Genomic DNA, 16633 nt, shown 5'->3' with positions numbered 1-16633 from the left:
CCTTTTAAAAAATTTTATAACGCAAACCCTTGGGACTAAGGGGCGGGGGCGGTGTCGGAGGCGGTGGCGGCGGCGGAGGAGGAGGAGGAGGAGGAGGAGGAGGAAAAATTAATGAATTAATAATAACTAATAATAAAACAACAGCATTAATAATTTGAGTCTGTTATCCATCCAGGAATAAAGACAGGTAGCATGTGGACAAAGTTACTTTCATTTGTTTCTTTCTTTTACACTTTCTTTTACTTACTACTGAGTGCACAAAAGTAACGGCTATGTCACAGGTCTCTGGTATGTCCAAAATTCTAGCCATTAGGAATCTTCCTCAACCATTCTTCTACCTTCTTTACTTTTATTTTTAAAATTAAAGAAAAATGTGTGGAGGTAGTTTGCTTGCATGCATGTTTTTGTGCCACAGATGTACCTGGTCCCCATGGAGATCAGAAGAGAGCCTTAGATACCCCAGTGTCTTAGTTAGGGTTTTACTGCTGTGAACAGACACCATGACCACGGCAACTCTTATAAAGACATTTAACTGGGGATGTCTTACAGGTTCAGAGATTCAGTCCATTATCATCAAGATGGGAGCATGGCATTGTCCAGGCAGGCATGGTACGGGAGGAGCTGAGAGTTCTGCATCTTCATCTGAAGGCTACTAGCAGAATACTGGTTTCCAGGCAGCTAGAACAAGGGTATTAAAGCCCACACCCACAGTGACATACTTTCTCCAACAAGGCCACACCTACTTCAACAAGGGTACACCTCCAAATAGTCCCACTCTTTGGGCCAAGCATATTCAAACCACCACACCAGGAGGCATAGACCATTGTGAGCCCTGTGTGGGTACTGAGATTCAAACCCTGGCCTCTGGGAGAACAGTCAGTGCTCCTAGCTGCTGAGCCGTCTCTCTCGTCCATTCTGCCTTATTGTCTAGGACAGAGACTCTTAATCAAACCCAGAGCTCTACTATACAGCCAATCTCATGAGCCAGCTTGCTCCAGGATCCTGTTTCTACCTTCTGAGTGAGAATTTATAGATGTGCGGGCAATAGACGGATTTATCTATGTGGATGCTGAGAAACCAAACTTCATTACTCTTGTTTGCACGGCATATGCTTTTAATCTCTGAGCTGTCATTACACACACACCAGGGCCTGCTGAATGCTATCTCAACAGGCATAAGCACCTATCAACTTCTCCAGAAAGACCCTAGGTCCAGTCCGGGTGTTAAGTACCCTTTTGCAGTTCTGATATGCTGAAATGTATCGCTTTCCCTAGGGAGCCAATAGGAAGTCAGCTCTCAGGCCTGTGACCCTTGCCTCAGCCAATCCCATCCACTGCAGCCCTCCCGTGACCAGGAAGGGAGTATCCCTGACAAACGGCTGCTTAACAGCTAGTCTACACTGCTCTGTGATCACAGCAGGTAGCAGTCAAGCCTGGATAGAAGCGGATAGCCTGTCCTCAGTGATCCTGGCCCCCAGAAGAAGCCAGTAAAAGCTCCCGATGGTTTGGGCCCACCTTAGCTGCCCGCTCCACAGACGGACACGCAGCTGTGGAGCTGATATGAAGAGACTCTGGGTGGACAGGCATCGTGCCCGTAGGGTTTGCTTTTTTCCATACATCATCACTAGGAACGTTATCCAAGGCCTTCCTTGTCGGGTCTCACCAATCAAAACAGTACCAGTTAGCTCCTCTGGGCTGGGGTTCCGGAAGTGCACAGCCAGACTTGGGGATACGGACCAGCAGTTAATAGGACACATAGGGTAGGGAACAAAACAAGAAGAGACTGACTCCTGCAATCCAATCATGATGGTGATGACGAAACAGACGACAGTTGAGTTAGAGATTCATGGCAATGGTTTTCGGACCCAGTTTAATTTTACGTCATACTAAAGGGAAGTCTTCTACTAACAGTGACCTGGGAAATGTACTGCACATCTATCAAACGTTCTTTCTAGACTTGAGATGCATCAGAGATCTTTACCAAATCTGTCAGTGTTGTGCATCATGAAAATGGGAGAGTAAGTGGGGTGCAGTTTGGGCGTGCTCAACCGTCTCCTTCATGGGATAGGGGACAAACACGAAGTATAATTTTACTCATGGAATAGATTTGGGTTTTGGAGACCACAGTGCCTGAGGACTGACTGGCAAACACATACACAGATACACACACAGACACATACACACACACACAGACACACATACATATATATACATACATGTTCACAAACACATATGCACATATATACACTTATCCATACATAGAAACAACATACACATATACGTACAGAAACATGCACACACACTTGTAAACATACATATGTACACACAAGCACACACAAAGTACACACACATGTACACACATAAACGTATATACATACTTATGTACACACATACATGTGGACAAACATACAAACATGCACATATATCTTCACATATGCACATACATGTATACATGCTCACACACATATATACTTGTGTGCACACAAACACATTTATGCACATATACATACATATGTGTGTATGTACATAGGCACATGTGCATGCACATACACACATACATACATGTATACACACACATACATGTATACACACCCATCCAATCATAGAAAAACACAAACACATGAATAGACACACACAAATACACATGCACACACATATGCATATGCATGTACACATATATACATATACACACATGCCCATATATACAAACAACACAAATATGCACACACATGCACACACACATTCATGTACACAGGTGTACACATGTACACACATGCACACACGTGTGTACCCACATGTGCACACATATAGACACACAGATGCACACACATGTGCTCACACACACACACAAATAGCGTAAGGACTAATCTGAGGGAAAGGTGCTTTATTGGTCCCCTTTGAATCGATTGTTTCCCCGAGTCACACACCTCACTCACAGATATGAGAGTTGCTGAAGTGCTTTCCTTTGTTAGACTCTAAAACCACACAGCCAATCTCCCTCAGCTGCAAGCAGTCGCAAAATTCCAGGTGTGTCAACTGCAGAGAGAGGAATTTTTTGGTTTTTTTTGAACCTAGAGCCCTGATCTTTACTGCCTAGTGACCTGCCATTGAGTCTCAAAAAGAGTCCCATCTGAGGACCCTGGGAAGCCCACGACAGGGAGGCTGTTCTCTCCTCTCCTGCAAGAAAGCAGCAGCTGACTGAAGAAGCCATTGACGAAGGGGAGGCAGTGTGACTTCATTACCAGCACATTAGCCCTGGTGTAAAGAAGCCCAAGAAAAGCTGTATTGTTTAAGTACAGCTTCATTTCTGGGCAATTCTCCATTACTCTTTGTATCTGGTAAGCGTGAACTGATGACCCAAAAACTCTTGTCTTCATGGGGCTAAGCCATGGGCACATTTTCACTTAACATCCAGGAATGTTGTGATGGCTAAAGAAAACTCCATTTGATGCTGGGCATCCATCTTGGTTCTCACACCCCCAATGCTAGCATTCTATCTAAACTCCACCCCACTATTACCTGGCAACAGCCAGGCATGCTCCTCTCCACAGTTACCTGGCAATAGTAAGGTGGGCCTAGCCCACCCACTATAAAAGGAGCTGCTTGCTCCCTCTCTCTCTCTTGTTCTATTGATCTCTTGCCACTCTGTCCCCTTCCCCTTCTCCCTTTCCATCCCCCCCTCTCCATGTGCTCATGGCTGGCCTTGACCTCTACTTCTCTCTTCTCTTCTCTTCTCTTCTCTTCTCTTCTCTTCTCTTCTCTTCTCTTCTCTTTTCTCTCTTTCTCTCTCTCCCTCTCTCTCTCTTTCTCTCTCTCTCTACCTCTACTACCCTCTTAACTCCCCTCCTCATGCCCTGAATAAACTATTCTATACTATACCTTAGTCGTGAAGGGATGCCTCAGCACGAGCCCTTGCCCTATACCTCACCACACCCCCATAGAACATATTCTATATCTCTTTAGCTTTTTATAAACACATCACCCAGTCCCTGGAGGATAAGTTCCCAGTAACCCCGACTCAGTGACTCCCCCACCCAAAAATACACAGCCATTACTATGATACGACCAACTGCTTTTTTTTTTTTTTTTTTTTTTGCTTCTGTAACTTGCAGATACTCAAAGATTGTTTTGAAATGTCTTAACCACTTGACTTGGCAGAACAGAACAGTTATTGCTTGCTTGCGTAGATATTGAAGGTTTTCATGTGGTTTTCCCCTTTAAAAGCCCTTCCCCATACCCCATCTGTCATGGCAATCCCAAATTGGCTCAGAGACTGTTTGTCCTGTTAGCAGCTAATCAATAAACCTTTTAATTATAGTTGAATTGAGTCTATGGATTTTTCCCAGGGGACACAAACTCCATAACAATATCACGAGTTGAGCTATTTTTAATACAGTCAGACCTTCATTTTCCCTAATTTCATGTATTAAACTCCAGGTGAATTAGTAGTCCACACAGAATCTTACTGCTTGTCTTACAATGTCTTACTTTACCTGGTGACAAGAGTCCATAAACCCCTCTAGAAGTGGCTGGGTCCCCATTTTAGGAATTAGAATAAGTCAGTTGGTGGGACTGAGGTTCACTCCCCCGCAACCCCCATTGCTGCCTGAAGCTGCCAATAGAACTGATCAACAGCGCACTCCAGTGGCTGAGGGTTATCTGTGCACCCTGATGATTCATGTGGCCCCACTGGGTAAAAGTTTCTATTGTTTGACCCAGTCAGGGAAGGCCAGAACTTCACCATGAGCTCTACACTCTGTTCATCCTCCTAATCAATCTCTCTCTCTCTCTCTCTCTCTCTCTCTCTCTCTCTCTCTCTCTCTCTCTCTCTCTCTCTCTCTCTCTCTCTCTCCTCCCTCCCCCCTTCCCACTTCCTCCTCTTCACCATCCCCCTCCTTAAGACAGACCCAAAATAGAACTCGAGTCGTTGTGTATTCGGGACTCCTACGCTACATCAGCAACTGCCAGCTTGCCACGTGGCTGTAGCATAGGAACTGCGGCAGGGTGGTTTACAGGGAACGGAAGTTGATTTGAGTTCGAGGTTCCAGCATGTAGATCTAGTAAACAAGTAAAGGTTTCCTCTGGTATCGCACGGTAGGGGCGGGACAGGTGGAAAGAGGCATGCTTAGAAAAGATCAGTGAGAACAGAGGCAAGGGACGTGGAAGGACAGGCTCACACTTTACAACACACGTGCTTGGGGCTAACCACTGCCATGGGGGCTACCGTCAAGGAGTGTGACGTTCACCCTCCCTCCCTCTATTTTCTGGTGTGCTGGGGAGTAAACTCAGGTTCTGGTGAGCACTAAGCAAGAATTCTATCAGCAACCCACTAAAACCAACCCAATAAAAGGTTTTTCAAAATAGTCTTCGCTTATGTGTGCCCTCCAAGCCATTTTGGAATCTTTAACTTGAATTTTAAGTAGCATTTTTATTTTTCTGGTAGTAGATTCAGAGCACTGGCCTGAAAGAGACACTCGCCACCAATAGCTTTGTGCTCACTAATTAGGAAAAGCCCTAAATGAAAGAATGAATGGGGTTTGTTTGTTTGTTTGTTGAGTTTTTTTTTCTTGCCATTTAAAAAGCCTGAATTACTTATGTTTTGGATTTCCTTTATTTCTCCTGGAGGGGTTGTTGTTGTTATTGCTTTGGTTTGTTTTTTGTTTGTTTGTTTGTTTGGTTGGTTGGTTGACTGGTTGGGGTTTTGTGGTTTTTTGTTTGTTTGTTTGTTGATACAGTCTCTTGTACCCTAGAAAGGCCTTCAACTTGCTGTGTAACAGAGCATGACCTCAAACTTCTGAACACCCTGCCTCTACCTCCCTAGGACTGGGGTTGCAGGCACCCACCACCATGACTGACAGTTTTGGATTGGTTTGGATTGGAATTTGTTTGTTTTGTTTTGATGTTCTCATTTGTTTTCTTGGGAGTTGTATTAGTTACTGTGCTGTTGCTATGAAGAGACACCATGAACAAGGTAATCCTTGGTTATGAAAATAATAAAAATAGTATGAAAGGAAATATTTAATTAAGGGCTTCCTCACAGTTCAGAGAATTAGTCCATGATCATCATGGCAGGAAGCAGACAGGCGTGGCACTGGAACAGTAGCTGAAAGCCCCATCTGATCCACAGGCAGCGTGCAGAAACAGAGAGAGACATGGAGCCTGCTGTGGGGTTTTGAAACTTCAAAGCCCACTCCCAGTGACATACCTACTCCAACAAGGCTATGCCCCCTAATCCTTTCCAAACAGGCCACCAACTGTTTACTAAGCATTCAAATGTGTGAGACTATGCTGACCATTCTCATTCAAACCACCACACAAGGGAAGCTCAGCCCAGCCTGGAAATCATTACATACCCATGGATTGCTTTGAATATCTGACAAACCTCTGTCTTCCTAAATGCTGGGATTATGAGTGAGCTACCAAGTCTGACTAGTTGTTGGGGGTTGGTTGGTTGGCAGACACCATGACCAAGCCAACTCTCATAAGGACAACATTTAACTGGACTGGCTTACATACGTTCAGAGGTTCAGTCCATTATCATCAAGGCAGGAACATGGCAGCATCCAGGCAGGCATGGTGCAGGAGATGCTGTGAGTTCTATGTCTTCATCTGAAGGCTGCTAGTGGAAGACTGACTTCCAGGCAGCTAGAGTGAGGGTCTTAAGACCACTCCTGCAGTGACACACCTACTTCAACAAGGCCACACCTCCTAATAGTGCCATTCCCTGGGCCAAATATACACAAACTATCACACTAGGCATAGATGAAAGACTTTGAACTTCTGATCCTCTTGTATCTGAGTTCGAGGATATCAGGCCTGTACCATCACGCCTGGTTTATGAAGTACTGGGGATCCAGCCGAGAGCACCTTGCATGCTAGGCAAGCACTCTATCAACTGACTTATGTGGTCACTATTTTTGTTTAAGATGGGCGGGGGAGGTCTTACTCTCTACACCAGGCTGACCTCAAACGCCAGTCCTCCTACCTTAGTCTCCACAGTGCTGAGATGCAAGCATGTACCAACAGCTTTCTTCTGGTTCTTATTTTAGGGATTTTCTTTCCATTTGCCTCATTTATGTCTCTTGCAAAAGCTAATTAATTATGACTGTGGGTTTGCTCACAGCAAAGATCAATGCATCGTCCCTAGGGCGCTTTGTATATGTTTTGTCCGGGTCTGGGAGCCCTATGGATCTGAGATCATCTGAAACCACATTTACTGTTCAAGGCTACTTGCCTGACCCCTGACCAACTGACCTGTGTGCTCTCCTTTTGCTTTGTTTGCTCTTCCCCTCTGTGCCAGGCCTGCCTTCCTTCAGACCTGGAGGCTTCCAAAAGGCAGAGAAGAAGGTTTATCACACCATGTCATGATCTGAGGCCGGAGTTCTCGTGGGGCAGGGAGGGGTCCCAGAGTCATTGCTGAGCATGTTTTCCACAAAACTCCTGAGGTGGTTAATTTGGTGAACTGGATGATTAGGTGGCCCAACCTTTGTCAAACATCGTTGAGATGTTTTAAGATTGTTTTTAGATGAGACTAATTTGTAAGCTGTTGAAGTAATTATTTAAAATCAGCCTCTGGTCAAGCAAACGATCTAAGCTGTGGTGGTTCTGCCTAGCCCAGCTGCCATGTTTCTCGGCCTGAGGCCACGTGCATGCAGCAGATAGAACCGGCCCACCAGAAACACCAGCCCTGCCACCCACGAGACACCAGCGTGAGAGATGGCTCTGCTTATCTTCCACACTGTCTCTGCAAGGCTCGGCATTGCCAGACCATTCCACCATCCATGCGGCCCCAGTAAGAGAATGAGACTCTAATTCTTAAAGATTAGTCAAAGGCTTTATATGTTTGGTAAAGTTTAATGACAAGATGCCCATACAAAGAGAGTTGTGTCCCAATCAACTAACCTAATCATAAGTTGTTTCCCAGGACTGCTCTCCATACCTGTGTGGTTCTCCATCCTCCTACGTCTCTGCCTCTCTCACTCCTACTCTTCCTTTTTCTCTTCCTCTCCTAACTCCTCCCACCTTAGCTCCTCCTACAGCAAGCTGACAGATTCTGATTTCTCTCCTTAAAGGATCAATTGGGTCTTTTAAATTTATTTATGTGTATATAAGTACACGCATGTGTGTATGTATGCATGCCTGTATGTATACATGTCCTGGTACTTTGAATAGGTTTGGCCTCCATAAACTGGTGTGTTTGAATGCTTGGCCCATGGAGAGTGGCACTATCAGGAGGTGTGGCCTTGTTAGAGTGGGTGTGGCCTTGTTGGAGGAAGTGTGTCACGGTGGGGGTGGGCTTTGAGGTCTTTGTGTTCACCCTCCACCCAGGGAGCTCCACCCAAGCTTCTCCTGGTGACTGCCTGTGGAAGACAGTCTTCTTCTGCTACCTACGCAATCAAGATGTAGAACTCACTGGGCGGTGGTGGCGCATGCCTTTAATCCCAGCACTTGGGAGGCAGAGGCAGGCGGATTTCTGAGTTCGAGGCCAGCCTGGTCTACAGAGTGAGTTCCAGGACAGCCAGGACTACACAGAGAAACCTTGTCTCAAAAAACCAAAAAAAGAAAAAAAGAAAAAAAAAAGATGTAGAACTCTCGGCTTCTTCAGCACCATGTCTGCCTACATGCCGCCATGCTTCCCGCCATGGTGATAATGAACTGAACCTCTGAAATTATAAGCCAGACCCAGTTAAATGTTTTCCACTGTAAGAGGTCATGGTGTCTCTTTAGGCAATAAAACCCAAACTAAGACACATGTCTATGTGTATATATTTGGAAGAGGATGCATTGTTTTGTTTGTCTTGGTTCTTTGGTTTTGAAATGATTTGGCTTTTATCACCTCAAGTTCCTCCTCAAATGCATACTTCTGTGCTTTTCTTTAGCTTAAGAATTTAATGAGCACCTGATGAGAAAGACTCAAAGGCAAGAGGCACTCATTGCCTCTCACCTAAAAATGTGGAGGTGTCAGGGGAACACCCAATGGCATGCAATGGCCTCATAGGGAAACTCAACAAACATACTCCATCCTGGATCAGAGGGAACTTTATGAGTACATGCAAGAAGACATGTCTGAGGGACTGGTCACCCAGTGTTTTGGCCACTAACACTCTTGTGTAAACATGAAGAATAACCCCCAAGATCCAATGGGAGAAGATCAGGGCTAAAGCGAGACAATCCCCAAAGCAACACAGAGAACCAATCCAAAACATATGCCCCAGCTAGCATAGACAGGCAACCTTTCAGGAGAAAAGAAGACTCTGTGTGTGTCTGTGTGTGTGTGTGTGTGTGTGTGTGTGTCTGTGTCTGTGTCTGTGTCTGTGTCTCTGTGTCGTGTGTGTGTGTGTCTGTGTGTGTCTGTGTCTCTGTGTTGTGTGTGTGTGTGTGTCTGTGTGTGTCTGTGTCTCTGTGTCATGTGTGTGTGTGTGTGTGTATAAATATTTATACATGAGGAACAAATTTCTGAAAAGGAAATGTTTGGAGAGAAGTTACCATCTGGTGTTCTAGCTGGTGTTTTATGTATGTGATAATTACTAACTTGCAAGGATCCTGGAAGGGGGGAAAAACATTTACTACCTCAAAACTAGTTTATCTTGCATGCTTGGGCAAACTCATAGGCAATGAAAGACAAATTTAAATCACAAACAGGAAGTTCATTCAAACTAAAATGTAAAACATGTTTTAAAAAAATGATGAGCTCAGGAGGAGAGACACCCAAGCGCCTGTCCTGATGTCTTTTTCCTGGAGAGGGGATACTTTTGACATCAACCCCTATGCAGTCAGGCTTGTCCCTCAGGGAACCCAGAGAGATATTTTTAACTTTTATTGATATTCCCTTGCAGTGCTTAGCCTCGCAGCCTAAGCAAGAATTCAGGTCGCCTGTCAGAGGAGGTTCTGGGTGGCCCCTCTCTGCCTGGTCTAGGGGAGGAAGTGCCCTCTTTTAGATGGGTTTTGAGAACACCCTTGATAAGGTAACAACCTCATCTTGAGTCTCGTGGTCCTTCATAGCTAACTTATGATAATGTATCTGAATAGGTTTTGCTACCAAATTATTTATCTGTTGTTTCACAGAGTGAGTCAGCCTACTTGAGGCCCAGGGACCAGAAGAAATAAGCAAAAGGAACCCAAATAATGGTCCCAAGATGAGAGGAAGTAGGGTTGACAACCCTGGAGAGGTTGAAAACCAATTCTTGTACCAGCACTCATCTTTCTCTTTATCTCTCTGACTTTTCTCAGGGCCTTCTCTGACCTTTTTCATGTTCTCTTTAACCATCCCTGTCTTATCTATGTAAAGGCACTATTCTTCTTTAAGGGCTGTACACAGTCAAGAGCTGTACACAGCCTTTTCTATTATAATAGAGTAAATCAAGCCCAATAAAGATCTTTGCAATTTTTGGAGCTCTTTTCAGACAGTGAAATGAGGGATTTCTTCAGATTAGTGATGTCAATCTCTAGCTGTTTGACGTTCTTGTCAATGGCCCTTCGAAAGTCTGAGTAGTATAAGTTCGGAGGTCAGCATCTGGATTAGAACTTCTAACAGCAGACATCACGGGTGATTCATTTTTACCTGAGATGCTGCCCGAGTTAAAGCTCCTGGGAGGCCCTCTTCCTCTGGGTTTTGTGAAGTTGAGTACAGAGCTGCCGCCTGAGATCTGCTCTGTGCTCGGGCCCAGACCGGAAGTCTCCATTTTTTGTTTTCTCAACCAACTTTAAATTAATTGCTTATTAAAGATGTACGTTACTCTGGGCAGTGGTGGCGCACGCCTTTAATCCCAGCACTTGGAAGAGGCAGGTGGATTTCTGAGTTCAAGACTAGCCTGGTCTACAGAGTGAGTTCCAGGACAGCTACACAGAGAAACCCTGTCTCGAAAAAACAAGCAAACAAACAAGCAAAAAACAAACAAAAAAAAGATGTACGTTACTATAGCAGGTAGCCTAGATGTTCAAACAGGGTTAGAAAGGATTGTCCAAAGCAGCTGGGTTTCTCTCAGGGCACCATGCATCCGCCAAGAGCCCAGCATCTCCCTTATCTATAGTTCACATGAAGAGTGGAGACTGTGGTGTGGAGCCTAGGGAGCTCCCATACAGACTGAAGAGGGTGTGGTGACACAAATAAGTTTGCAGGCCAGCTCAGTGCTAAGCCAGTCATTCTCAGGTCTGCCAAGCCTCAGCTAATGGAGGCTGAAACAAGCCCACAAGGACTGTGGGCTTATCAGGCAAGCGGTGGGCTTAGAGTATGGATGTGTAATATTAGGATGACTGCTGACCCTTGCAGAAGAGGTCACTGACATGTCAGACTTCAGGGACCCTCACAGTTCACTGTTAAACTCTCTAGAAGCTTTACCTTGAGCTTGCAAGATGCCCCTCATGCCAAAGCTGGGGCTTGCTCCGGGAGCACAGGCTGCTGCAGCTACATGGTGAGGGTTTGGCCTGATACAGTGGCTCATTCTCCCGAGAGGACATGCAGTCTTAGGGGGCAGAAGGGATTTGTAGTCTCTGGAAGCCAGCTCAGAGAGAGTTGGCTCCTACATTGGTAGGCCAGCTCCCTGCCGGCTCATCCACAGTCCTGCCCAAAGAGGAAGTGGCCTTCTGATACTGAAGAACAGAAGCCTGATGGGACAAAAGGAAAGGACTCCAAAAGTGTCTTTAGTTGCTTTATTCTGTCAGGCCTGGAGCTGGTGTGGCCTCAGATGGGACAAGTGAGCCCACAGTTGGAACCATGCAAAGTGGCTCTCGGTGAATAGGCCAGCAGCCACAATGGCTTGCAAGGCTCTGTGGGCCCATCACAAAATCCTGAGCCAAATCGATTGCAGGAGGAGGACCTGAGAAGACAGCATGGTTGTGTAGATACTGGGTACGAGGGTAGTGCCTGCACTGTACTTATCCCAGCCTATCAGGGATGGCGCCACTTCCTCAAGGGGTACTGAGGAGGGGTCAGCATCAGGCATGTCTGCCTTTTTCTTCTTGATCCAGTCAGAAAAGAGGGAGACCTTGGTGAAGATGTTGGGGCTGTGTATCGGTTCTAGACATGCTCCATTCCAGCTGGCCAGCCCTATCACGTACCAGTAGCTATTCAGGAAGCAGGCAAGGGGACCCCCAGAGTCTCCCTGAAGAGAGAGGAGACAGCTAGTAGGTCCGGGAAGAAAGGAACACACATTGCCCAGTGTAGACAGGACTAGCTGGGGACCAGAAATCTCTACTGCTATATTGAATGGTACCCTTTGGGTCTGTCTAGACTTTTATAAATAAATAAATAAATAAATAAATAAATAAATAAATAAATAAATAAATAAATACATAGTCGGTCCCTTGGGTGAGCATCTTCAGGACACGATCATAGACTTCTATAATAAAGGAATCCTGCAAAGGGGTCTTGTACAATGCCTACCTGGGGAGCTTGCAGAGGTTTAGTATGTGGAGGGTAGCATGTGTTACCTGTCCCACCACCCGCATGGGGGAAGAGGGCTCTAAGGACACACGGGCAGCCTAGTGGCGAGGACCAACTAGAGAGATGACGGAGCTTAGCTGTAGTGTCTGAGCTACCCTCACGTACTCGGCAGACGGATTTCTGGTTGGTGAGGTCTCCGGCACATATCATATCATCTTTTATGACATCGTACTCAATGATGCTGATCATCTCTGGCGTCTGGAAGAAGGCCTCACATTCCTGTTCCTCCATGAGGAAGACCTCTGCATCTTGCAGAGGGAAAGGCTCTTTCAGGAACTCTGTGGGAGGGGGTTCAGTGGTGAGACACAGCTGAGGGAAGACCTCCCCCACCAGTTCCCCTTCCAGGATGATTGCTGGGGGTGTAGGGGAAGCCATTCTAGGCCACAGCATCAGGGAGGGACTTAAAACAGGCACTCAGTGACCAAGGGATATGGCAGCAAGGGTAAGCATGAGGCTCTGTGGAAGGCAGGAGACAGTCATGGCGACTGCACAGGTCCTGGTGTGGGGGCCGAGGAACTCTAGGTACAACCACAGTGGGGCCCCAGGCACAGCCTCTTCACCAGGCAAGGGGACCAACACTACACCCTGAGGACACACAAGCCAAGGAAGGAGCTCAGCTTTCAAACAGCTCTGGCTGGTCTTTGGGGCCCCAGCTGGAGGCAGGGACACTGGAGCCCGAGTGCAGCAATGGCCTAGGACACAGGCCGAAAGCACTTAGGAGAGTGACAAGAGGACTGGCCAATCTGAAGGAGCAGCTGGGGTCTAGAGACATAGATTCTGTTTCAAGGTGCTCTCAAAGATCTGGCCTGGGGTTGTCCCATGGGAGCAGAGGGACAGCAGCATGGCTCACTGCACTCAGGGGCCATGGCACACATCCCTCAAGGGTGCCCAGGGGTTGCCTGTAGGTAGCAAACCCAAGTCTGTCCCCAGGCCCAGCAACTGTGGTCAGGAGAAGTCATGACAGGATGGATGAAGGTCCAGACTCTTAGGGAGGCCAGGTGCTCTGTTCTGAGAGCTGGCCGCACCCACACCTTCCCCTCTGGGTTTCCACTCTCATCCCTTGGCCTGACCTGGAGACCCTGTCTGCCCTGACACAGCCCTTAGAATGTGATAGTGCATCTCTTCTAATGCCTCTGACCCCCTGCTCTGGTGACTAGCCTGTGAGGCTGACACTGAGAGGCTAGGGGAAGGGAGGGAGGCCCTAGCCCCGACCTCACAGGAGCTCCTGCCTCCAACTGCCTTGTTGCTTTGCCAGACTGTGACCCTAAATCTCATGTCAAATTTACATTCTCTTCTGTGTAACTTGCCGTTATTTTGTCTTAGATCAAAAGCATTTAGCCTTGTGTGGAAATCCTTTGCCAGGAGTTCTGTGCTCTCAATCTAAATGTATAGACTTGTCCCTTGCTGTCAGCAGGCTCTTCCTGTGGTCCACGATACCAGAGTCCACAGACACTGAGTGCCCTCTGCATGGTGTGTGCAGAGAGCCTGTGTGTTATCTTCCTGGACACTTGACACCATGTCTGGATGACAGAATGTCTGACACGAGGCAAGTGTGATAGAGACAGTCACAATCACGTGGTGCTCAGAGAATGAGGACAAGGAGAATGTCACTCCCCAACACTAAGGCTTTTGGTGCCCAGGTGACTGGATCCGTGGATTTGGAACCACGTGTATTCGGGACCACTTGTAAAAGCTGGTACAACAGGCTTCCTTGCCTTTAGGGATGGGCAGTGAGGTTCAGAGAGGTGACTGTTCCCCAGTTGAACACCCCAACCTGTCCCATGCCAGGGAGAGAAGGTTGCTCTCATCTTCTCAAGGATACCCAGTGTCTTTCCTATTCAGGGGAGAGCCTTGCAGTGTCAGAGGTCAACTGCACTTAGCGCTCTGGAGTCAGAGAGCCTCACTTCTGATCTGAAAGGGGGGAGGTTTGCTTTTGAACCAGAAACTGGGGTTCACAACCCCTGGAAAGGCCTCCAGGCTCGTGCCCCTCCCCCTCCTGTCCTGGCCTGTGTACTCACTCTCATCTGAGAGCATTCCCCAGCCACTTATCCAGCAGAGACTATCAGGGGGCACCTTCGTGTTGTTGTCGGGGACACAGATGGGGAAAATGTGGGAGCTGTAGGTCACAGGCTGGTGTAGCTGGATCAGGACAATGTCTTTCTCCTGACTCTTGAGCTTGTTAAAGTCCTCGTGCAAGATGACCTTATTCACTGTCATCTGCCGGCTGTAGTTGGAGGGATTGCTCAGCTTCGTGTACCCTAGCAGGATCCGGTAGTCAGATGGTTTGAGAGACCTATTGGGGGGGCAGCACCTCTAAGTGTGGAGTTGGCACTGTCACCCTGATTGCCCCCCCACCCTACTGGCAAATATCCCTACACAGTCCTCCCCTCCTGATACTAGGGTACTCCTTCTCTAGAAGGGCAGGATGACCTCAAACAGCCTGAGGACTTGGGACCTTTGAAGGCTTCCAATCACTTCTCCGGTGTACCCTAGTATCCAAGGAGCTGTGGATTGTGTTCCTGTTTTTAAAAAATCTGAGGTACATCCAACTACACTGCTTCATCTTGGAGACAAAAAAAGACTGCTCACTTTCAGCCCTGACCACTCTTAGAGCTGCATATGAATTGCTTTTCAGAGCTTCTAGGAAGACCTAAAAGGAAAAAATAGGTTTCCTAACTCTGGGTTGTTCCTCTTGTCCCTGTGTTTGAAGGATAACAGGTGAAGGAGACCACTCAGGGTCAGGGCAGCAGCACAGAGGACTCCTGCTGGCGTCAAGCTGTCTCAGAACGCAGCCTAGAAGGACATGGCTGCCGTACATCCTTCACACCCCTCCTTCTGTCCTAGTGACTCTCCTGCACCCCTTCCCAGCAGAAGGGGCCAGGGAGGGAACACGCACCTTTGGAAGCAGTGGGCAGCGCTAGCTACCCAGTTTTTGTCGATGAGAACCGCTCCACAGACGTGCCTGCCACGAAAGAGCAGACTGGCCTGCCACGGCCACCGCTCAGCCTTTGCAATGTGACCGCCGTAGATCTTCCCTTGGAATTTGGTCTTGCCACATACTGTGGAGACAATCCCAGGCACAAGGCACCTACACTCAGGATGCATGTGCTTGATGCTCCAAATGTCAGCATCAGCAGGACCCAGGGGACCCAGTGGCCTCTCCTCTCTGTTCTCAGGTGGGCATACCCAAGGTCAGGAGTGGAGTGGCAAGGCTCACATGACAAAGGGCCGTTTGGGTGGCAGAGGTGGAGGTGTCAGGCTGAGAGCCTTTCAGAAAGGCTCATGAAACAGAGGTGGGGCGAGGAGAAGGGTCCCGCTAAGCTCTCCTCAGACCTCATTAGCTTAAAAGAGCACCGCTCTGAAGATGTAGAAGCTGAGGCTGACAGAGGCATTATTGTTCCAGGCCATAGTCTTTTGGCTAGGTGTGCCCTCTCATCTCAACCCAATGAAGAGCGTGGTATAGCTCTCAGTGCACAACCTTGACCCGGAACGGAGGGTCTAAGGGATTAAGGAAAGATCCAGCAGAGGATGTGAGTATCCTGTAGGAGGTCCCACCTCCGAAGCCTCGCCTTCATTGTAAAGGCGTGCCCACCCTCCCAACCGCCTATGTTCCAAGAGAAAGGGAGAGGACGTGTCACAGAAACCTGCCTCCTCTTCAGAGAACTTACATTCTTTCAGGATCGGGCCTCTTGGTTCGGGTGGAGGTGTCTGCGAGGATGTGTAGTCCTGAGCATGTAAGAGGCTGAAACAGAGTAGGAGAGCAGCCAGCAGGCAGGCTCCGCCCCTATCCGGATCTGATTGCTGCGCCCTGGAGCCCCACATCGCATCTGGCCGCCCTGTGTCTCGGTCCTAGACAGGACCGAAAGCACGTGAAGACAACCGCTGACTCTGGCAAACTGCCTCTAGGGAACCCCTCTCGGCGCGAGCTGAGCAAGCATGCTGAAAACCTAAGTCCATGGGCGGCAGTCCACATTGGAGCCGGGTTGTCCTTAGGCTCTTCTCTCTGGCTTCCATGAACATACACACCTCCTGGGGGCAAAAACATTAACCACATCTCCAGTTTCATTCCATTACAATATGCACTCAAAAGGCAGTTTCATCTCTTAGACCCACATGTCACCACCTCGTCAGCCCAAAGTCTACCGAGTCCTTATCTACCTCCTCTGAAGGGCTGTGGGTGATAGTTCCCACC

The 16633-nt window shown here is 47.7% G+C and overlaps 1 protein-coding gene across 1 annotated transcript; it reads right to left on the bottom strand.

Moving 5' to 3' along the window:
- Positions 1-11634: 11634 nt before the first annotated feature.
- LOC114627567 (serine protease 40-like) lies at positions 11635-16308 on the bottom strand. The gene is made up of 5 exons (XM_028775429.1): positions 16110-16308; positions 15338-15500; positions 14460-14734; positions 12547-12719; positions 11635-12100 (listed from the first exon to the last, which is right to left on the bottom strand). The coding sequence occupies exons 1-5, from the start codon at positions 16261-16263 to the stop codon at positions 11777-11779; spliced, it is 1089 nt and encodes a 362-aa protein (XP_028631262.1). The 5' UTR covers positions 16264-16308; the 3' UTR covers positions 11635-11776.
- Positions 16309-16633: the final 325 nt, after the last annotated feature.

This window comes from Grammomys surdaster, unplaced genomic scaffold, assembly GCF_004785775.1.
Source record: "Grammomys surdaster isolate TR1022 unplaced genomic scaffold, NIH_TR_1.0 255, whole genome shotgun sequence".
NCBI classification, from domain to species: domain Eukaryota; kingdom Metazoa; phylum Chordata; class Mammalia; order Rodentia; family Muridae; genus Grammomys; species Grammomys surdaster.
This window is presented reverse-complemented; position numbering and strand designations above follow the sequence as displayed.

Excerpts from the sequence above, each read along its gene's own strand:
- LOC114627567 (XM_028775429.1), bottom strand. The coding sequence starts at position 16,263 with ATGTGGGGCTCCAGGGCGCAGCAATCAGATCCGGATAGGGGCGGAGCC. Across the intron at positions 12,720-14,459 it reads GGGAATGCTCTCAGATGAGA|AGTTCCTGAAAGAGCCTTTC; the intron begins GTGAGTACACAG and ends CCCCTCCCACAG. Across the intron at positions 12,101-12,546 it reads ACCAGAAATCCGTCTGCCGA|GGAGACTCTGGGGGTCCCCT; the intron begins GTACGTGAGGGT and ends CTCTCTCTTCAG.